Genomic DNA, 22,674 nt, shown 5'->3' on the forward strand with positions numbered 1-22,674 from the left:
GACATACATAGGGCTTTGGTTAGGACTCTGTGTGCATGCACATACAACAAAACCATGAAAACTCCAGGTCTATGCAATAAAAAAAGAGATCAAGTTTTTTTCTTCTGTGGTGTATGTGGAGCCGACTTCGCCCCATTTCGACTTTTTCCTTCTCTTGGGGTCGACCTCTTAGATCCAGGCACACTTCTACTTCCAGGATCTTTGGAATCTTTAGTTACATTGAGAGAAGGCAAAGTTGGAATCAAGTCTTCATTCATTAATGAGTCCAAATTTGTCGAGAGATTTGGCACAATCGTCTCTTTGATAAGGGTATTCAACATCATGATAGCCTCAGTTTCTACACTTGGATCCTATGCCAGGAAAAAAAAGAAAAATTGCTCAAATATAGTAACGAAATGTATTACCATCTTTATCATATCGTATATCACATGTCAATGATACCTTCATGTTAGTTGCATAAACGAGAATAGCAATCTCAAACTCTGTGAAATTGATGTCATTATCCAAATAAACTGACCCATCATCTCCAGATTCAATCTCACTTCGATATAGTTCCTTAACTAAAGCTGACAAAAGACATTCTCGTTGCAATCCCCATTGTGGTCGATATCTCTATATATAAATAATGTTTAAAAGAAGATTGTCATACTCAATAAGTTAGATATCTCTTCTCAAATGGCTTGAATTTTGGGTGATCACTGATATGCACATAAGAAGTCCTTTATTAAATGACCACAATTGAAAACATGCCATTAGAGTTCCTACTCTACTGCTCACTCTGCATGAACATTCTCTATTGATTTAAATAGTTGTAGAAGAAATGCGGTTGCACCAAGGCTAGCCAAATTCCATATTAGAATTGAAATGTATTGTGCATGTCAAAGAAGGATTATCATTACTTGAAAAAAGAGATCCAAAGCTTTCAATGTTATCGTTTCATCACTAGTTCCAAATCCACGCAATGCTTTAGTGAACAACTCCTGTAATTGAGGAGCATATCCATCCATCACCATTCTCATGTTATCAACATCCCTGAGCATATTAGAGCAAATAATCGAGTCGTTTGAGACTAAAGGTAGCAAATGATCTGTCACCATTTTGTTGACCTGTCAAACATCAAATAATCGATTGATTAGCATGGAGAATATTTAGATTAATATAAGAAATTCAACCATTCCATAAGAGAACCAACAAATGAACCTTATAGATTGTATCATTATTAGAGTTTGGAACTTTATTTAAGGGTATTCATGTTTTCTATAGGGAGCACATGATTGTATGAAGTTTGTACAGGGTTACAATTCCAACCAATCAACACAAAAATTGTCTAATTAGCCTGCTAATATAAATCATTAGTCCAGGAGCCCTGTACCAATTCATGGTCATTCGACACCATGGTCACCCCTGAACTCATGTAAGGTGGAGCCATATGGACTCCAGGACTCCCCATGTACATGTGAACGCAAATAGAGCACCCGCTAATCATGATAATACACAGCAAAGCATACGTCCCACTTCATGTCATCAGTGCTGAACTGGCAGCAGGCTCGATGATAGTAGAAGAATTATTCTAGATAACGGAACTCGTCAAGCGGATTTGAACAATCCCACCTTTAAGAATTACATGTAAGGTATTTGAAGCATCAAAGCAAATGGCGACAACAAAACATGGAGAAGGATCATGTTACTCAGGTGATGAAGTGGTTCAACAACAAAGGCCTTGACATTGAGTACTTTTATCGACATCGTACACCTCTCTAAAACGATGAACCGAACAAGGTATTGCGGCATGATCTATTGCAGCAGCTGATCTATACCCATAAGAAGGATCACACATAAGGATATCCTCCACCCAAAGATGTTCTACTACAAAGCTCATTTTCTGAACTTTTCAGAGGATGGATTCATACAGAGGCTGAGGTACATGGACACCTACATGTCACATAGTGCTCACAAAACCATAAGAAGATCACTTTGCATACCTAGAGCCGAAGGATTTCTCAAATTATTTAAAGGAGAGATCAAAAGCGGGAACATTTTGTTTGTAGGTGCCCATCTTACAAGGACATCAAAGAGTAAGTATGCCACCCTGTACGTGGATTCCACCATTCAACAAATGATGGAGAAGCCGGACTGAAGACACTTTGGCCAAATCTTTCTCGAGCTTCAAAAGCATAAGAAATCGACCCTTATGTTAGCATGCAGGATGCAATGGCAATCGAGCATCAAAGAGTAAGTATGCCACCCTGTACGTGGATTTCCACCATTCAACAAATGATGGAGAAGCCGGACTGACAACACTTTGGCCAAATCTTTCTCGAGCTTCAAAAGCATAAGAAATCGGCCCTTATGTTAGCATGCAAGATGCAATGGCAATCGAACATCAAAGAGTAAGTATGACACCCTGTACGTGGACTCCACCATTCAACAAATGATGAAGAAGCCAGACTGACGACACTTTGGCCAAATCTTGCCCGAGCTTCAAAAGCATAAGGAGACGACCCTTATGTTAGCCTGCAGGATGCAATGGCAATCAAACATTACTAAATTCTTCCATAGCTCCACACCCCCACTGACAACGTGGCAAGGAGTCACCATGGAGAGAGCAGAGGAATGCTGACAACATAGACCACAAATACTAGGATGTATAAGAGACGTGGACCATACCATTGCCAGATCATGGAGATCACTGCTCCCCATGTTTGATCCACACAGGAGACTCAGATGCACTAATTGAATTTCGTCATAGGCTCATTCCACCGTACCAACCAACCTCATTGTCCAGTCATCACTACTCAACCCAGACATATTAGTATATACACTTCATGCTCGTAAAGCATGTCCAAAATCATTGCACCACATGCATTGAAATTTTGGTCATGAAGCTTAAGGAAACCTAGAGCTTTTATTTTTATTTCAGATTTATGGATAACATGACTTCCCCATATATGTAATCATCATTTGTCTCATTATTAGGCTGATTTTGGTTTCTAGTAGACATTAATCTCTCTCTCTCTCTCTCTCTCTCCCCATGAGCTTTGAACTCGCTCACACAAGTTAGGTGTTGAGGTAGCATCATGGGATCATCACCGTAATATGAAGATATGCAAGGTATGCAATGAAAACCTAGTAGAGGATGAATTTCACTTCTTTCTCGTACGGGCAGCATATAAGGTAATGTGTGAGAAGTATGATGACTTGTTAGACAGGTATGGTAATTAAGTGTCATGCTCAAATCCCCACCAAGGAGGGTGAGCACATCTTTGTGTGCATTATGTTATAAAAAGAGGGGGGTTACTACTCTTCTTAGGAAGGAGACACATACAAGACAATATGTTTATTTGGTCGCATAGGTCAAAATTGGCCTCCTTGTGGACAATAAAACATATATTCTATTCTCTCTCTCTCTCACACACACACACACTCACACACACACACACACACAACTTGAAGTTAATGTGGTTTCTGCTTTCCTTAATATTGAAAATACAGTTCTTCTATTTACCTTCTCATCAAGGGAACAAACTTCTTCACCAAATTTGAATTTCGATAAGATGATCAAAGCTTCAATAAATTCTCGAAATATAAATTTTCGGCTCTATACAAAGATAGGAAACTTATTATTAGTTTTCTGCGAGCAAAGTAAGACGAAAACATTTTCTATGTCAGAAGGCAGCATTGTAAGTTACATCTATAATCTACCACAAATCCGTTGTCTCCAAACATCACATATCCCATTTTACTAGTCTATCATAGATTTTGATTTATCAAAAGGGAAAACACCAGAATACCCTAAAATTTCTGGGCTCACTGAATTACCCCAATGTAGTACAAAATTGTTACCATTACTGATAGGTATTTTGGTAATTTTTGAAAACATTCAGAAGTTTTCTCGCAAATTTTCAGAAAAGTTGGTGATTTCAGAGGTTTATAAATGGGTCGAAAAGGTTTGACTAAATAGCTTGCCTATTTCGTGCTTATTCAATAAAAACGTTTTCTTTCAAATAAACATACGCACCCGTTTATGTATCTCAAAAGAGCAGTCCCATGACGTTTGAATAGGTTGTAATAACCAATCTATCTGTGCTAGACCCAGCCCAGGTTGTACAATCTGCACAATATCTTATGTTACATGAGAGTTTTAAGCAAAAATGAAGTACATCAAAAGCACGATGCATGTATGTAATACAATAATTTATTCCATTTACAAGATACAAGCAATTTTTTTGAAGGGTTCTTATGTAGGTTTCATTCTTCACATACACACTGTTATTGTTAAGAAGCCATTTGTATCATAATAATTGTCATTGTCATGAATTAATTATCAGCATACATTTCCATCGTAGCACAAATGCCAAAATTGTTCCAAATACATTGCATGTGGTGTGCTCAATATAATCGACTTTGGACTACCACTTTCTCCTTTTATAATCTGACTGTTTCAAAGAACAATTAACCAACGATCAAGAAATGAAGGATCCCCATTCTACAAGGTTTTCCGACATTACTACCAACTCCAACAAAACTCAAATTTCAATAATGAATACAAATTTTCCATAATGAGATACAAGAAAGACAACCACGCATACTCTTTAAAAAAGGCTATTTCTTAGAACATACAAAAGCTATTTTTTTCAAGATAATCATCAACCTCATCATGCATAACTTAACAAAAAAGGAATTATATTTCCCATACGCATATTCATTCAATTCATAACCTTTGCAAACAGTTTACTAGCAGCTAAGAATTCCAAATTAAAAAACTGTAACCTGAAGTGATATTCTTAGTTGCTATTCAAAAGAATACCTATATTGACAGAAAATTTGTCTCAAGACGGAGTTATGGCGTAGTAGAACATTTGACAGCCTTTCTTTTAGCAAGGAAAAGTTCCCTTCATTTTCGAAACGAGATTCAAGTGGCTGCAGGAAGAGTTTTTTTCATCACTCCAGGATAAAACAAGAATTTCTGGAAAAAAAGAAAACCCAAATTTTTTGAAATGGGATTTTATCAAGAAAATATTCTAAAACGATCCATCTGTTAGCTATATGAATAGGAACTTTGAAGAATTTGTCAATATATGGTCCTTTCACAGACCCCAAAGCTAGAAATAAAGGCCTTATTTTTCCATACAAATCGAACTATACATTATAGTTCCCTTCCTCTGCCATATAATTTCAAAATGATCTTCCAATATATTGGATATATGTCATAAATATTAAAATACAACTTCTTTGAAACATTTTTCATGCAATGAATTGAACTCCTTTGCTATCTGTCAATAACTTTCCATATACAATTCTATGAAGAGTTCTTTATGCATCACAATAATACAATCATTGGAGGATATGGCAAGGTCAGAGTGATACCAAGGACATACAAGAATGAATGAATGAATAACATCCCTAAATGAATATAATATGGTTTGGGAGACTTAGCACAAACATTACAAAATTTTCCCTATTCTTCTCCTGGGGCTGTACTCTAGTGGTGCGGCATATTGTTATGAACCCCTGTATTAGGGTTCAAATCTCTTCTACTTTATGATACTGTGGAATGTAGGGATTGAATGTATGACCTTCTGGTCTTCATCTGAAAATAACCTTATTAATCAAGCTATTCTCTCTCTCTCTGGCTGATGGCTTTGATAGTTTACATCATAGGATCAAAGTCATAAAATTATGCAAAACCATGTTCAATGCTCACCATGGCCTATGCCCCGTCTCATAGATCACAGTAGGTATCCCGTGAATATTAGAAATCTCTCTCCACTAACGACATCCTGAGGATTTGGATATGAAGTCTTTTTACCACTACTCTAATACATTTTAACTAAGCATTTCATGCTTGTAAACCATCTCGGAAACCATTCCAAGTCATGCATTTCGATAATGATCATGAAGCTTTAGGAAACCTAGATATTTTATTTTTGTCTCAGTATGGATGACATGACATGAATTCACCCATATTCACCCATATTTGTTATCATGATCTCTCTCTCTCTCTCTCTCTCTCTCTCTCTCTCTCTCTCTCTCTCTCTCTCTCTCTCTCTCTCTCTCTCTCTCACACACACACACACACACACACACACACACACACACTTAAGTGCTTAGCTAAGGTCAGAATCTTAAATAGTTTGTTGTTCTTAGAGACGAGACGGCATTTTAAGATTCCTGAAAATTGTTCATAATTTAGTTAAGATTAAGCAGAAACCAAGAAAAGCCAAGCCACTTACTTCTAGTTTTTGAGACCCACAAGTCTCATTAAAATGATCATCAATAAATTCTCCCTGCATAATGCTTCCACTTTCATGGATGAAACATCCTTCACCATGCTTCTTATTATCCATCCATCCACCCTACAAAATCCTCACAAAAATAAATGATACAATTGTTTGTTTTTATGAGCTTTTTATGCCAATTAGTTATTGATGGGAGAAGGATGACAATACTACATACCATATACATTGCCCCAGATGCATAGTAAAATGTACCCTGGCCATGTCGCAAACCTCTTTGGAATTCCCCAAGGTAGCAATTAAAGAGCTTATTTGATGTCTCTTCCTTTTCATCTCCCATCCACATGCTCTTCCCACTACACAATAAAAACAACATTAAAAAACAAATGAGCAAAAACAAGTTCATGAAATAAGAAATTACCTAATATTTCCAAGAACAAGTTTCTAGAGACTTTGGACCTTCCTGAAGCCATGTCATCCATCCAGTTGCCTTCATAAACATAAACTTGACAATGATTGAGTCTCCCAAGTTCACCTTTATATACAAAAGATGAAAGTTGGTCGTTCTGTCGAGAGACTAATCTTCCTTTCCCATTTCTTTTACCTTGTGACCATACACCATTGAATGTGCTTCCTGAATCATATGTATGATATCCACATCCATGCTTTCGATCGAGAGCCCATCGGCCTTCATACATTGTGGTGCCACTTTTCCCATAAGTAATTTTTCCCTGTTAATTTCATGAAAAAACACAAAATCAAGTTCAATAAGAAATCTACCAAAGATGAATCAATAGAAAGGGAACCTTAATCAACATTAACAGACAAAATTTATTCATACTTGACCATGGTGCAACCCATGTTTCCAAGACCCTTCATAAGTACAATTATCCTCTTCACCCGTGTACATGATCCCATCCCCATGTGGAAGACCTTGATGGACCTACATTATCATTTAAAAAAACAAGAACATTGTTTTAGTGTAATTGCACAACAATTATTGCCTAACATTATGAAAACATGAGAGTACAAAAAATCTAAGATATATTGAAAACTATGAGAATCTTTGCCTTATAGACATATTCGTTTGCCCAATGACATAGTCATTTCCAAAGTGAATAAGAAAATATCCTACAAGGATTATTTCATTAAATTTATTATGTATACCAACTTGTGGAATATAGACAATATGTCCAGTGCAGAAAGCTTAGTAAGTTGTGGTGTTTCCAAAATGTGTTTGAAGTGTACGCAAAGATCCTACATTTTCACTTATAAATGGATGGAGAGATGAGAACATGGATCTTGAAATAGTCTTGATTTGGCCAACTACATATACCATTTCGATCATGGGTGAAAATTTTCGCAGAAGAGTTATTTTATTAAATTTATACTTTCATGTACCAAGGTATGAAATATAGAGAATATGTCTGGCATAGAAAGCTCAATAACATATGGCATTTCCAATATGTCTTTGAATGTAAGCAAAGATCCTACATTTTAGTGTGTGACTATATGGAATAATGGAAATGCCCTCAAAGAAACCTTCATTTGGCACACTATGTCTTATCATTTCCAATATGGGTTTCAAAAACATAATTATGGGATTCCTAGAATAATTACCTCATAATTACCATTTTCATGTACTAAGATATGGAAAGATGAGAATATTATCCCTTGTGGAAATCTTTAGTTATCCAAAATGGGTTTCAAATGTAAGTACCAGGACAATACCTTCATAATAATATTTTTGATATATAATTTTGCCACATTTCCAAAAGGGATCTCAAATCTACGCACTAATATTAGAACAAGGGTATCAGCAGATACCATTGGTGAGTCAAAATTTTGTTTTGAGAGTGACGCAATGGCTTGATTAAAAATTACCTCTTAATTTTCCTCTTGTACAATCGCAAGGAAAGATGGGAAAATGCCCCTCATATAAAGTTTTATTTGGAGAAACCATATATATATATATATATATATATATATATAGAGAGAGAGAGAGAGAGAGAGAGAGAGAGAGAGAGATTATGTGTCATTTTCAGAATTGGGTTTCAAATTTAACCACTAATTTTAGAGGAATTACTTCATAAATTACCACTTTCAGATGTATGAGAGATGAATGAACGACAGGTACCTGTCCCTTGTAGAAGGATCCATGTGGCCAAGTATAAACACCATTTCCATGGATATTATTGTAGCTAAAAGTACCAGAGTAAGACCAACTGTTACATTTAGACAGGGTTCCATAGCCGTGGAGAAGGCCACCTTTGAAGGTTCCTGTATAATCTAATCCACCAAAAAGCTTTGCTGAGCCTTCACCATCAGGCATACCACATGCGGAGAGAGATCCTTGATAAGATCCCATCAGCCAAGAATGAAGAATGGTTGCAGAAACAGGGGAGTTGAGACATGAGAGGTAGAGTTGGAAAAGCTTTGACGTAGAAGCAAACCTAAGATTCTCTGCTGTGTTAAGGTTGATTCCTGACCACTTTGGGTGATCTGCATGAAGATCCGCCATAGATTGCATCACGCGGTTCGATTGTGTATCAACAATAAAGCAAATAACAGAAAACCGTTAATGTGTGTAGAAATAGAGAATCTTATTTGTTAATGTTAGAGAGAGAGAGCTCTCTCGTGGGTTGGGTTGGGCCGGACTAAGTGGTTGGTCAGATGACACTTTGCATGTCTGCCCGCCTAATGGATAATGCATTTGTTCTTCCAATGAAAGGGATCGTGGGTTCGAAACCCCGTCATTATCCTAACATTTTGGATATGGTATCTATATATATGCCATTGCATGAGACAACATTGTTTTATGTTTATTTCAATAACCTCGAGTAGCAATTGATCTTTGTGTTATCGAACTGGTTGGGGACATATATGTTCGTTCCTCACATGAATCTTCATTTCAATTCACAAGATTGGGTATTTCTCATGGCCACTCCTAGGTTTTGGTTGTTATATGATCACACATAAATTCCTCCCAACTATGTCGTATAATTTATGTATAATTTGTTAAATATCCAAAACACCCATGGCTCAATGGATGGGTGGTATAATCCACACCAAGCAACTTTGAGAAGTTGATGTTTGAACATCCATAACATAATATCCCTTTATATGAATCAATTATCTTATTTACATTTTGACAATCTTGGTTACAACCAACACATTGTTGTCAACCTCACTAGAACTAAATAGGTTCACACATTAATTCTAACACCTTTAATTGTTGTTTGACTAACAAATTTGGGTATTATGAAAACAAACTTATTCATATGTTTTGATTATAAATTCCTCCCCACAACAATTGTTAAGCATGCACTTCACTCCCCACACCTTTTCGTGCGATATTTCCATTGGTGTAACATGTATGGGCATTTGGGCTAGTGTGTGAAGAGAGAAGGTAACACCGAACATTACTTATTACTCTAGTGTTCTTCTTGAGAACGACCTCAAGGTAAATGGGAGGGGACCTACCATGGTCTACCCTTTTGTTTTGCGAGATAGGCAAGGGAGTGTGTCAAACATCCTTGAGCTACTTACATTAGACTAACTACTAAAGCAACCTCTAAACTAACACTACAACTTAATCAATAAAACAAGATAAACGAAACACTTAAACATATGAGACTTTACTACTCTTGATCACTCAATTAGAAGAGCAACACGATGAGAAATCACCAACATGGCTTTGCTTCCTACATTAATCTATGCTTAGAAATTACAAGTTGCTAATTATACAAGTTCAAGCTCTAATAACCCTTTGTGTGGTTAAAGCCATTCCCAATAATGTTGGACGAGGGGGGACATGATAGTAGGCCTGAGGGCATTTGGGGAAATAACGAAAATGAAGCGAAAACCTCAGGGGTATTTCAATAAATTTGGAAACCTATCCATATATGTATATCAATTTTTTACAAATCAAGCACAGCCTTACTCTAGAGATGGAACAAATGTCTGTGCAGAGACAGAGAGATTGGGCTGAGGATTTGTTTCCTTTTCTGCAGAAAATCAATTCGGAAGAGCCAGAAAGGTCGAAGAAAATTTGTTACATTTTTTTCCTTCTCTTTAGAACGTCAAGTCCCCACGTAAGTTCCATATCTTCAAATTTAGTAATCTCTCTGCACATATATACATATATGTGTGTGCAGACACACGTATATATACATTTGATACAAACAGGAGTATTTCTATGGTTTCGGAAATATTTCTATGCCTGTATAATGTGCACAGAAAGAAAAGAAGTTATATGGAGAGCAATTAGAGTCATTGTTATGCATCTTTGATGCCAAAGAGAGGAATTCTCTACCAAAACATTTTTTTCGAAGAAATGCATTTTCTTTCTTTGGGATTGTCATTTCTTTATTAAAGAAAAAGGTAGTTCAAATTGTCATCTCAACATTTAAAGAGATATTTTTCTTGTTTGGATCTACTCCTATGCATTGTTAAAGCATGGTTTTCTTGTTTGAAAAATTGAGTTATGAAAAGCTAGCTTTTCCCTTTCATAAAAATTGTTGATGTCGAGTAAGTTTGGCTCCCCTTGGCAATTAAAAAAATCTGACAAAGACCAAGACATTGCAAAGTATGACGTGACGATGCATTACATTGCCTCTTGTTAACATTTGGAAACTCATAAAAGATACGCAGAATTCGCACTACCTTTCACCCTAATATATAACTTGTCGTAATCCTTCTTCTACTGCCAACTTTCTTTGACACTGTGCTACCGTTATCAGGAATGTTTTAATGTACTCTGAATTTTGAATTTTCAGATACTTTGTTATACCTGAGGTAAAAGTCAAAGCACGTCTTTCCAGTTATTCTAATTAAAAGGTAATTTGTAGGGAAAATTACCATCAGTATAATATAATCAAAAGTGGTCAAAAAACTATCTGGATTTTGAACGCATGCTTTTTCGTTGTAGATTTTGTTTGCATACAACCATTGCTTTGCTTTGGGAAATTTAGAACTTGCTACTTGCAACAGGATTTGTATCACCTTCAGAAAGATGGATCCATCTGGAGTATCTCTGAACTTCAGGCTTCGTCAAGACTTTACTTCTATGTTTATCCCGCAAATGCATCAGATAGTATATCAATCCATGCCTCCAATAATGCATATGATTCACTGAATGTGCTAGGGAAACTTCTGAATAATAGTGATTCTCTGAAGGATTAAACCATAGACTGGAGATTGTTGAACTATGACTATTAAGGATTCTGGCAGCTTGCCCCACATTCAATTACCTCAACAACCTCAAGGGCATGCCAGATAATGCCTTGTGGAAGAATGTTTTTGCAAACAAAAGGAATTTTATACAAAATACCCCTGTCAACATTTTTATTAAGATTCATTGGTGATTATCTGTAACCATTGGTCAAGCAGTGCCCAATTTTTCTTCTTTTTCAGTGCAGACACCTGAACCAAACCGGGATCTTGACATAAAAAGTCCTCCGGATTATGGCATTATGGCGCACCATTTCACAATCTGGGAAATGATAACTCAGACTGATGAAAGGGTATTCAGGGTTCTTGTCTATTTCTCTAAATTAACAACTACTAGTTCTGTAGGGTTTCTTAATGACTGTATGGAAAATCTTTACGCTTAGGCTATGTCTAAGTGTTCATGTGAACATGTGTTCTGCACCGTTCTTATCTTTGCATTGTAAATATATGATATAATATCTTTTATGGAATGTGGAGCTTTGACTGACACAGTGAAACAGTGGATCATCAAATATTATATAGGATGTTCACAGGAGAATTTAAATGTTATCCGTTGACTGAAACAGTGAAACTGTCTATTTAGCCATCAAACCTTTTGTTTGCAAGTGATAACACAGGCTATGGTCTAAGTATTCACATGAACATGTGGTCTGCACCTTTGTTATCTTCGTATTGTAAAGAATGTGATACAATGTCTTTTATGAAAAGTGGAGCTTATTATATAGGAGGTTCACAGCAGAATTTAAATGTAATTCTTTGACTGAAACAGTGGAACTGTCTATTTAACCGTTTGCTTGCAAGTAATAATCCAGGAAGTTTACTTCTTACAAATTGGTTTGTCTACCTTTTTCTGGTCCTTTATGATATTGGAAAGATTGAAGCATTTTTCATATTGTTAGCATAGATTGGGAAGATAGTGGAAGTAATTCTAGGTTTTGATAATGTTTGCAGATCAGATTATGAACAGATCTAGCTCATTTGCTTGATTGAGCATGAAGATGGAGTTGAGGGTAGGTGCTCAATTTGATAACTTTCCTCAACTCCGTAATGCTATTAAAAATGAAGCCATTCAATGTCATGTGGAATTGAAGGTAGAGAAAGCCGACAAATATAGGTATACAGTTTCTTGTGCTGATAAAACTTGTCCTTGGCGTTTGCATTCATCAGTTGTAAATGGTGGGCCAAGATGTGAGATCAAGAAATTTGATGGCTTGCACACGTGTGGAAATGTTGCCAAGCTCTTTAACAAAGAGGTTTCTTCTAGTTTTCTAGCTGAGAAGTATATAGGACAAATTAGAGATCAACCTGATTATAAGCCAGCACAAATGCAAGAGGATTTTAAGAGAGAGACAGGTAAAGAAATTAGCTACAAAGTTGCTTACAGTGCTATAAAGATTGCTCTCGGCTTGGTCCATTGTGAATATTCAGAAACCTATAGGAAAATTGAGGCATATTGTGAAGGTATTCAGCTTGCTAATCCTGGAACTGTCACTCTCTTGCAACAGACAACCAAAGGCAGATTTTATAGGCTTTTCCTAGCCTTTGGCCCTAGTATAAAAGGATGGAAAAGTTGTAGGCCAGTTATTGGTCTAGATGGCTCTTTTTTAACAGGTAAACATCGAGGGCATTTGCTATGTGCAACAGGGATTGATGCAAATGGAGAGCTGTACCCAATTGCATTTGGTGTCATTGATAATGAGAATGAAGAAAATTGGGTATGGTTTTTGCAACATTTACGTGATACTTTCCAGGTTTCCTGGCGCACAACCTTTGTGTCTGATAGAAGAAAAGAATTACTTGCAGCTATGGACCTTGTATTTCAAGGGTTTGAGCATGCATTTTGCATCAATCACTTGGATGCCAATATTAAGAAGAAGTGCAGTGATGGTGAGTTTATCAGGTTCTTTTGGAAGGCTGCTAGTGCTAAATCTGTGGAGGCATTTAATGAAGCTATTGAATGTATGAGGGCAATTGATGCCGATTCCACTGAGTGGATACTCGCATCCTCACCGCCACAACATTGGGCAACTGCACATTTTGAAGGGAAACGCTTTGGTCATTTGGCTCCCAACATTGGGGATGCTCTAAACTCTTGGCTACTGGAAGCAAGGGATAAACCTATCACTTCAGTGCTGGAAATCATTAGAATGCAACTAACTGATCACTTCTGTAAAAATCGTAAGGATGGAGAAATTGCATGGGCATCGTTGGGCAAAGATGCTGATTATACTCTAGTGAATGAAGCACAACAACACATTCAAAGGGTAACCGAAATGGCAAGAATGTATAAAGTTTTTCAATGTGATGAAGTTGTATTCGAAGTGCAAGGTCCTGAGTATTGTTATATGGTGAATGCAGAGCAAAGGACATGTTCATGTTTAGATTGGCAAACACTCGGGTTACCTTGTGCTCATGCGGCTGCATTAAGTTTGTTCAAAAAACAACATGTAGAACTTTATGCACATGAAGGATATTTATTGAGTTCCTTCCGAAGTACGTATGAAGGGGAGATCTATCCAGCAATTGTCAAGAACGTGGAAGCAATTGCCATTCTACCCCCTTCAATGTATCGTCGTCCTGGTAGGCCTAAAAGGAAGTGTGATGATCGAACCACAGAGAACATAGATAAAGAAAAGCGCATGTACAAGTGCAAACGTTGTGGAAATGCTGGTCACAATGAACGCACGTGTAAAAATCCTATAGGATAATTGGTTTCTTGTTAACATCAAACTTTTATGAATTCCTTTTTGAGTTGGAATAAATGGAACCAATGTAATTTCTAGTGTTTTGCTTGAGGTATAGAACAATTAATGCTTCAGATTTTTGTTTTTCTCCCTGGAATAATTGTAACAAGGTTTAACTATTTTTATAAGACACTGTTGAGAATCACCATTGTAAGCGTGATTTGGGTGCAGAAAATCATTTATTCTGTTTTGGACAGAATATTTTTGCTATCATCAGCAATCCATAAAGCTTTTTGAGGATGGGGGCATTCTTCGTTTTATAAATTCAAGGTGTTTTTGTAAATTACATCATAGTGTATAATGGAATGATTTATTGATTGAACTGCAGATGCACATTGCAAAGTGCATGTATGCAGCTTTATTAACATTGTCACTTCCATTGAAGATATACTAATGGAATTATTCATGAAAATTTGTTATTATAACATGGTGCCATCCTCTTGATCGATATGGACAAGTTCTAAAAGTTTATCAAGACGCAACGAATACTTTATAGCAAAATAGTATTATTTTTGTATAACCGCAAAGCATATGGCTATGCCATTAGTCTTGGTATTTGAGTGAAGGTAAAATTAAAGAATTTATCGTTATGGGTACATGATATTTTACTTGTTTCCAAGGTGATCATGTTTCACATATGTTAAGGAAAATAATGTCACATTCTTTAGTTAAAACAACCTTGTAAGTTGTGAGGCTCAATATTTACAATCTAAAATATTGGCCTATGGCCAAATGTATACAAGAAACGTGGTTATATTGTAGTTTGTGGAGAACTATCGTATATTAGGTAGAAGAGGTGATGCCCAATGGACTTGACTTGTGATGGGACAGGGACCCTTTAGAGTTTCCAACTTGTATAAAAGGGCAAAAGCTCTCATGTAAAAGGAGCCTTTGGAACTTCTTCTTTCTTTTTTTTCAAAAGAACATATCCTTCCATTAGTTTTTAGAAAAGTCATAACAACAACATACAAAATATTTTTCCCAACTCATCTTTATAAGATGATGGTTTGAGGAAAGCAATCTATGTACTCCAAAGTAGAGAAAACTAGTCAACTAATCTGAAAGTTATTCTGTAGCCACATTCCAGCTACTTGCAGTCCCATATATCTTAAATAACTTGCATCTCCCAAGTCAAACTCAAATAGACCCATGAGGGGAGACTTCAATGCTACTACATCTGTTGCAGGAACCTTGTGAATCTTCCCTTTATTAAAAACATAGCTCCCATCAACGACTTTAAACATAGGAGGCTTGTCACTGTGGACCACAACTGTGTAAGATTGAGAGATGTTGACTCTCCACCATAATAATCATTCCTAATCATGATCATTGTCCTTGGCAAACCCTATGCAAGACACCAGAAAATCTGGCTGGTCTTAACATATGTAGAAAAAAAAAATTGCAATTTGGCTCTGTAATGAACTGTATGTCTCCTATAAAGAGAGATGGCAAAAAGAAATACTCATCAGCTGCAATAGCTGCACTTACATCCAGAGACAAATCCAAAACCTTTCCAGTGATAGCTGTATACATTGCCAAAACATCTTCCACAGTGGTCTCAAAATGGGTGGTTGCATCCTAGCTATTGGATATATAGCATTGATCCAATGAAGGTTCATTGACTGGTACAAATGTATCATAGGTATCGAAGAAAATTTCATCCACGGGTCCCAAAAGACTAATTCATGTCAGATTTCCTGCCTAGCTTTTTCACCTTGTTTGGAAGATATGATGGATCACCTACAACCTTCTTTGTCCTCGCCGTCTCTCCATCCGATGTGACACCACAAACCTTTCCTTCGTCATCAAATTCTACCTTACACTCTGGTTTTGCAAGCATATATGTCCAATCATAAACTGCATTCAGTCGTGCAAAACCTTGTGCTAATTCACCAAGCTCATACAAAGGGTATATATACAAGAGCCTCCTCGAAAACGAGCTAATGACTTAGAACATTAGCCACATTTCACTGTGACATTTGTAAACAATCTTTATATTACGTATAACCAGTTGGATGAGGCAAGCTGCCCTCAAGTTTGGGAATGTGATTTGCAGCATTCAAACAGAAAAGTTCATTTAACCAACCTTCAACAACATCACCTAAAGCATATCTGATGGACTCTCCAAGCTCTACTTCTCTGAAAACTCTTCCTGGAATTCAAAAGAAGCCATCATATACTTGCAAAGGAAGTTTTCAGGGGTAGAACATCTTTCTCTGTAACATCCACATTTGTTTTCCCTAAAACTATACTAATTTGTTAGCACTTTCCTAATCCACAAGCTTAATGCTGGTTATAATAGCCTCCAGATATAAACTGTGTTGATTTTATTTAGTAAAAGACTCCAGATATGCATCATCTCGGTATAAGGTTCACGCATGACCAATAAAATCAACTGTGTTGTCCTCTAATATCAATTGTTGGTGTTGTGTCCATTAAGGGCCATAAAGCCATACATATCCTTGTCCATCAGGCTAAATGCAATTGTCTTGTCTCCAACTAAAGCCTGATCATGGCTTTGAGCATAAACAACACATTTTCTCAGCATGTCTTTTTTCTTAGCAATTCAATCCACTTGTCTGCAACTGCCTTATGCATCCTATAGTCGAAACCAACACCTCCATCTCCAACAGGGAGACTAAAGGTAGGCATTCAACTTACATCTTTTCCAACAGTAATGGCATTTGGCTATAAAGCATAGATCATTTCATTTGTCAACATGAGGTAATTCAAAGCATCTATATCTGTAGCCATTCCAAAACATTCATTATTATTCCCAGTAAAGGAAACATGTAGTCCATGATGAGTGTACATCATTGATGTTACACCATCATAACGAAAACCATCAAATTTGTGCTCCTCAATCCACCATCTTGCATTGGACAACAAGAAGCATAGATCCTCCCATTCGCCATAACTAAAAAGCCTAGAGTCCCACATGCAATGGTAACCACATGCAATGGTAACCACATGCACTGGAATGAAAATAATGGGAGTCTGTCCCATCAGTAATGGCATTTGGCTATAAAGCATAGATCATTTCATTTGCCAACATGAGGTAATTCAAAGCATCTATATCTGTAGCCATTCCAAAACATTCATTATTATTCCCAGTAAAGGAAACATGTAGTCCATGATGAGTGTACATCATTGATGTTACACCATCATAATGAAAACCATCAAATTTGTGCTCCTCAATCCACCATCTTGCATTGGACAACAAGAAGCATAGATCCTCCCATTCGCCATAACTAAAAAGCCTAGAGTCCCACATGCAATGGTAACCACATGCACTGGAATGAAAATAATGGGAGTCTGTCCCATCAAACATGTTTAATCCTGGCAGACTAAATGAGCCGATAAGTAATGGCCCCTACACAAAGAAGTTGCATTGTGAAACACCATCCTTCTTCAACCTGCACATAGTTAGCTACACCTAAAACATGCTACCAATTGTCTCCACTCATCCTCCCCAGAGAAAGAAAAAACCATTCCCCAAATTTGAAAAGAAAATAAAACATAATCTATCCTCCTTGGCCTTTGGACCTTTTATCCGCATTCTCTCCCCTTTGCATGAACTATGAGCCACTTTCCTTCATAGAGTTTTTCAATGCTATTTAATCGAGGTATATGTGTTTTTATTGAGTAATTATATAATTAACTGAGACACTTTGCATGTTTCTATCTAGTAATTATCTATTTTATTGGAACAAACATATTTCTTAATTAGATATGTGCTAATTTTAGTTTAAGTAAGACGCCTTTGAGGATTCCAAACTTCCATGGAGTGGAGAGGTAAGTGCTTTTATGTGTTGAAGTATGACATGGTCTTTAGCGCTGGGTAGCGACTACACACACTCCCTTAGTTAGCCCACAATGAGGGAGGGAGGCGACCCCTTGGGACTCGATAGTGACTTAAGAGTGTCAGAAGAGAGCTGGTTTTGATCTTATTAATCTTAGAAATCCTCTTTCACATGTAATTGATTATAGTGCCCAAACAAAGATCGTCCTCCAAAATTTCATTATCCGTCAAAAAGATTGTATTCATCATGATTTCTTTCCAAAGAGTCATGGATGTGTTTATCTCTAAAACAAATTCTTATCCTCACAATAAAAAATCATCTTTCTCCATTACATTACATGTTGATTAATTGATGTAAATTAATCCTTACCAAAATGATTGCATACATTTGTAACCACTCTCGTGGATGCACTTAATCCAAAAATTAATCATGGTACCTTGTAGGATAGTGATCCCATTATGCATTAATAAAATTTCTTATATGGCTTTGACATAAATGTATCATCTGAGCACTTTCCATGTCATATGATTCATGGATATTCACTTCATCACCTTTGTATATTGGGCCAAAATGTATTAATGTTGATATGAAATATCACCGGTATCAACAGATGAATTTATTCTCATTAAGTAACTTTTTCAGGGAAGATTGATCAAATATATCTATACATATGTATTACTAAAGAATAGCAAATAGAAAAGTTTCAATCGTTCTAATGCTAGTAATTTTATTCTCAGTACGTACCTTTCTCATGAAAACCAAGTATGAAATGTATCAAAGACAAATACATTACATTGTCGCGATTATTCGCCAATGGTGTATATAATTGCGTATTTGGCTTTTGACATAGCATACGTGCTTTTTTGTGCGTATATATCAACTAATTTCATTGTATTTCAACTCTAGCGGCAGTGAAGGAAGCGAACTGTTGAAGGTTTAATTTTAATTTAGCTAAGTTTACCTCATTTTGTGAGCTAGATGTAGTTGCAAGCCTGCTGCAACATCAATTTACTAGTAACCCTTGTGACAGTTTCTCAAAATGTTACACCAATCCCAATCAATCGTCCAAGATTGTTGAGCAAAAGTGAGTTGAGTTTTGTGGAATCGTAAGAACATCCATACAGTCAATATCAGGATGCATATCATTGTGAGAAAAGTATAAACCTCATTGACACCTACCTGTGTTGAAATTTCAGTCTTCGCAGTAAAACAAACTCCTTTACATCTGAATTGTCTTTGTGAAATAACGCTACTTCAATCAGATTCAGAATGCCTCCTTTAATTAAAGGTGATTTTTTTACATTTGGATACATAGCCATTATTATAGTTGGATGTTCTACATGAGGTGGAATGAAATTTCCCCCCCATGGTTTTTTTTTTATATCAACTAGTGGAAATTTCACAAACTGTCTAAACCTTGACAATGTACAACATGTATATCAAATACTATTATGCAAAAGGTTAAGAAATTGGTTAAAGTTTGGAGAAGTTGATGATTAAAGAAAACCCCAATATAGAAATGTACCACATGGTCACTTTGTTGTTACCTAGATTTATGGTGACTATGGCCTTCATGTGAGAGTTCGGAAGGCTATGTGCGTTTATGTTCTCCTTCAACCATCATATGATTCTAATGTAAAAGCACACAAACATTGTGGAAAGAGAAGAGAAGTGATTTGTAGTAAACAAATGTTTACTAAGTTAGATTTCATCTGAAGTTCCAACTAACTCTTTAATTATGAAACCTTTTTTGAAGCTGTAGTAGGAATGTTGTGTTATGATCCAACATAGACCTTTATACAAACATAGCACATGGAACTAACACGAAAAAATATTAAAGAAACTGGGACTCAAAACAAACAAAGTGGAATGGAAAAAGGCCTTCAAAAGGGGAAAGATTTTGTTCTTTATGTAAAACAATACTTGAGGAAATATATTACATTCACTGTCCATGTGCCAGGGACTTTTGCACTAGGTTCAGATTAAGTCAATCTTAGCAAATGTTGCAAAATAACCCTTGCTATTCTTCATAACACTATCTTTTTCATGAAATGCCTTTAGCCCAATGTATTTAACTCATTAGAGTTAATTTATGATTCCTTTTGCAGTCTCAAAGCTTCAACCTTGTTAGCTTCTTGTTGAAGACCAGCAGCTGCATAGATATTATACATAGAGACATATGCTGCGGCATCCTCTGAATCGAACTGAATTGCATTTTCAAAAGCTAGTTTCCCTAGGTTTACATTTCCCCATTCTCTACAAGCATTTAACAGACTGCGCCATAACGTAACATCACCAGAATATGGCATTTCTTTAATCATCTCTACAACTTTGTCAAAGTGGCCTGCACGACCAAAAAGATCCACCATACAGGTATAATGCTCTAAATTTGGTATGATACCATACACTTTCATCATGCTCTCAAAGTATGTTCGACCCTTATCTTCTAGACCTGAATGACAACATGTGTTAAGCACAACAGAGAATGTCGCTTGATCTGGAGATATACCTTCTTCTATCATTTTGTCAAAAACACTGAAAACAGCATCGTGCTTTCCGACCTGAGCATATCCAGCCATCAAGGCAGTCCAAGAAACGACATTCTTTTCCACAAGCTTATCAAATATTTCTTGTGCTTTGGTGATAACCCCACATTTTGCATACATATCTACGAGTGCATTTCCAATCAAAATATCATTTTCAACCAAACCCTCTCTCATGATCTCAGCATGTATTTCTTGGCCTTTGGTGGCCGCACCAATGGTGCCACATGCTTTCAAAACACAAACAAAGGTTACTGGACTTGGCAAAATCCCATCAGCTTTCATTCTATTGAAGCATTCCAATGCTTTCTCACCATGCCCTTTTTCAGTATATCCAGCAATCAATACAGTCCATAACACTACATCTCGAACTGGCAATTCATCAAACACTTCTCGCGCTTTTGCAAGGGTGCCACATTTTGCATACATATCAACCAATGCACTTCCAATCAAGATGCTCCTTTTCAGCAGCACCTCATTTATAATCATAGCATGTATTTTTTGTCCCTTCTCCAAAACTCCCAAGGTACCACATGCTTGCAAGATAAAATTATATGTAACCATATTTGGACAAACCCCCTCGCATTTCATCTGCTCAAAACATCTCATTACCTCTTTACCATACCCATGTTGACCATACCCTGAGAGAAGCGCAGTCCATGAGATTACATCCCGAAATAAAAGTTCATCAAACACCTGTTGTGCTTTCCCAAGAAGACCACATTTTGCATACATGTCAACAAGTGCATTCCCAACTAGAAGACTACTTCCTATTAACCCTCTTCTTGAAATCTGGGCATGTATTTCTTGACCTTTGTCTGCAGCTCCTATCTGGCTACACGCATTCAATACACAAATAAATGTGACCAGAGTTGGAGTTACACCATTCCTTTGCATATGTTCGAAACATTTCACTGCTTCTTTGCCATTTCCATATTGTGCATACCCTTTCATAAGGGAATTCCATGACACTACATCTTTGTTTGGAAGTTCATCAAACACTAACTGTGCTTTTGCAACATTTCCACATTTGGCATACATATCCACCAATGCATTACCAACTATAATATTTCTCTTCAATAGACCTTGTTTCATGATCTCACTGTGTATTTCTTGGCCCTCATGTGATGCCCCTATTCTCCCACAAGCTTTCAATGCACAAATGAATGTGATTGCATCTGGAGAAACTCCCTCTAATTGCATCATCTCAAAACAATTCAGTGCTTCTTTACCATTTCCATACTCCACATATCCATCGATGAGTGCAGTCCATGAAATCACATCTCGTGTGTGAAGTGTATCGAATACTTCTTGTGCTTTTGACAGTGCACCACATTTGATATACATGTTGAGTAATGCGTTTCCAATAAAAGCATCTTTCTCAATACGAAACCCCTTTTTCACAATGCTCGCATGAATTCTGCATCCTTTTTCAAGGTTCTTTTGCTTGGCACAAATCTTCAATGAAGTGATAATAGAATTTATATTACTCTTATCAGATTCAAATCTCTGAAGCTTATTACTATTGTTGTTGTTGCGATCATGATTCTGATCCATTCCCAATCTTCTATACGGCAATTGACTGATAGCTTTAGATAGTAATTCTTGGTCTTCTGACTGATATTCAGGACTGGTCTGCCATGGATATCAGTGATTGATAGATATATATAATGTATGTATGTATGTATGCATGCATGTATGCATGTGCCTATATATGCAGTTATGCATGTATGTATATACATATGTATATATGTATGTGTCCTCGTGTACGTAGAGCATCAGAAAAGAAGGTAACGAGATGCGAATGGCATACCTGATGGCGCATTTAGATTTTTTTATTCCAGGATCGGGAGAATTCTGAGCTTTTCTATGGCAGCTCCAAGTTCGAGAAATCGTATCTGTGGGCAAATCGCGAGGAATATGCCCTGCTGTGCTTGTGGGAGCCCAGTCAGATCCATGAAGAAGTGCTGCCTCCATTGTGAGATATTTGCTTCAAGATAATCTCTAAACCAGACAAGCCCTGTTTTTCTGCTATCTGTCCCCTGTTCTAAGTGTCTTAGACTGTATGTATGTATGTAAAACATAACGCTCTCTCTCTCCTCTCTCTCTCTCTCTC

At 36.7% G+C, this 22,674-nt stretch overlaps 3 protein-coding genes across 12 annotated transcripts; 1 reads left to right on the forward strand and 2 right to left on the reverse strand.

Moving 5' to 3' along the window:
* Positions 1-9: 9 nt before the first annotated feature.
* LOC147870285 (uncharacterized) lies at positions 10-8,763 on the reverse strand. The gene is made up of 12 exons (XM_087338636.1): positions 8,374-8,763; positions 7,078-7,179; positions 6,696-6,967; positions 6,457-6,592; positions 6,234-6,356; positions 4,808-4,920; positions 4,334-4,436; positions 4,019-4,111; positions 3,506-3,598; positions 900-1,106; positions 442-612; positions 10-350 (listed from the first exon to the last, which is right to left on the reverse strand). Exons 1-12 carry the CDS (start codon positions 8,755-8,757, stop codon positions 90-92), a joined length of 2,058 nt encoding a protein of 685 aa, XP_087194762.1. The 5' UTR covers positions 8,758-8,763; the 3' UTR covers positions 10-89.
* Positions 8,764-10,173: 1,410 nt separating this feature from the next.
* Positions 10,174-14,299, forward strand: LOC147870286 (uncharacterized). Of its 9 annotated transcripts, none has more exons than XM_087338539.1 (4): positions 10,174-10,330; positions 11,015-11,075; positions 11,167-11,761; positions 12,420-14,299. In XM_087338539.1, the coding sequence occupies exon 4, from the start codon at positions 12,461-12,463 to the stop codon at positions 14,174-14,176; it is 1,716 nt and encodes a 571-aa protein (XP_087194665.1). In that variant the 5' UTR covers positions 10,174-10,330; positions 11,015-11,075; positions 11,167-11,761; positions 12,420-12,460; the 3' UTR covers positions 14,177-14,299. The 9 variants fall into 9 exon arrangements, with proteins under 9 accessions (XP_087194665.1, XP_087194671.1, XP_087194682.1 ...); XM_087338545.1 differs by having other exon boundaries at positions 11,229-11,761; XM_087338556.1 differs by lacking the exon at positions 11,167-11,761 and having other exon boundaries at positions 12,420-12,478; positions 12,636-14,299.
* A 5,550-nt stretch (positions 14,300-19,849) lies between these two features.
* On the reverse strand, positions 19,850-22,610 carry LOC147870287 (pentatricopeptide repeat-containing protein DOT4, chloroplastic-like). Of its 2 annotated transcripts, none has more exons than XM_087338507.1 (2): positions 22,372-22,610; positions 19,850-22,188 (listed from the first exon to the last, which is right to left on the reverse strand). In XM_087338507.1, the coding sequence occupies exons 1-2, from the start codon at positions 22,533-22,535 to the stop codon at positions 20,106-20,108; spliced, it is 2,247 nt and encodes a 748-aa protein (XP_087194633.1). In that variant the 5' UTR covers positions 22,536-22,610; the 3' UTR covers positions 19,850-20,105. The 2 variants fall into 2 exon arrangements, with proteins under 2 accessions (XP_087194633.1, XP_087194639.1); XM_087338513.1 differs by having other exon boundaries at positions 19,850-22,193; positions 22,372-22,530.
* Between the last annotated feature and the right edge of the window lie 64 nt (positions 22,611-22,674).

Source organism: Azolla caroliniana, unplaced genomic scaffold, assembly GCF_043228905.1.
Source record: "Azolla caroliniana isolate FFs.n. ecotype wild unplaced genomic scaffold, voAzoCaro1.0.p SCAF_1, whole genome shotgun sequence".
In the NCBI taxonomy this organism is placed as follows: Eukaryota; Viridiplantae; Streptophyta; class Polypodiopsida; order Salviniales; family Salviniaceae; genus Azolla; species Azolla caroliniana.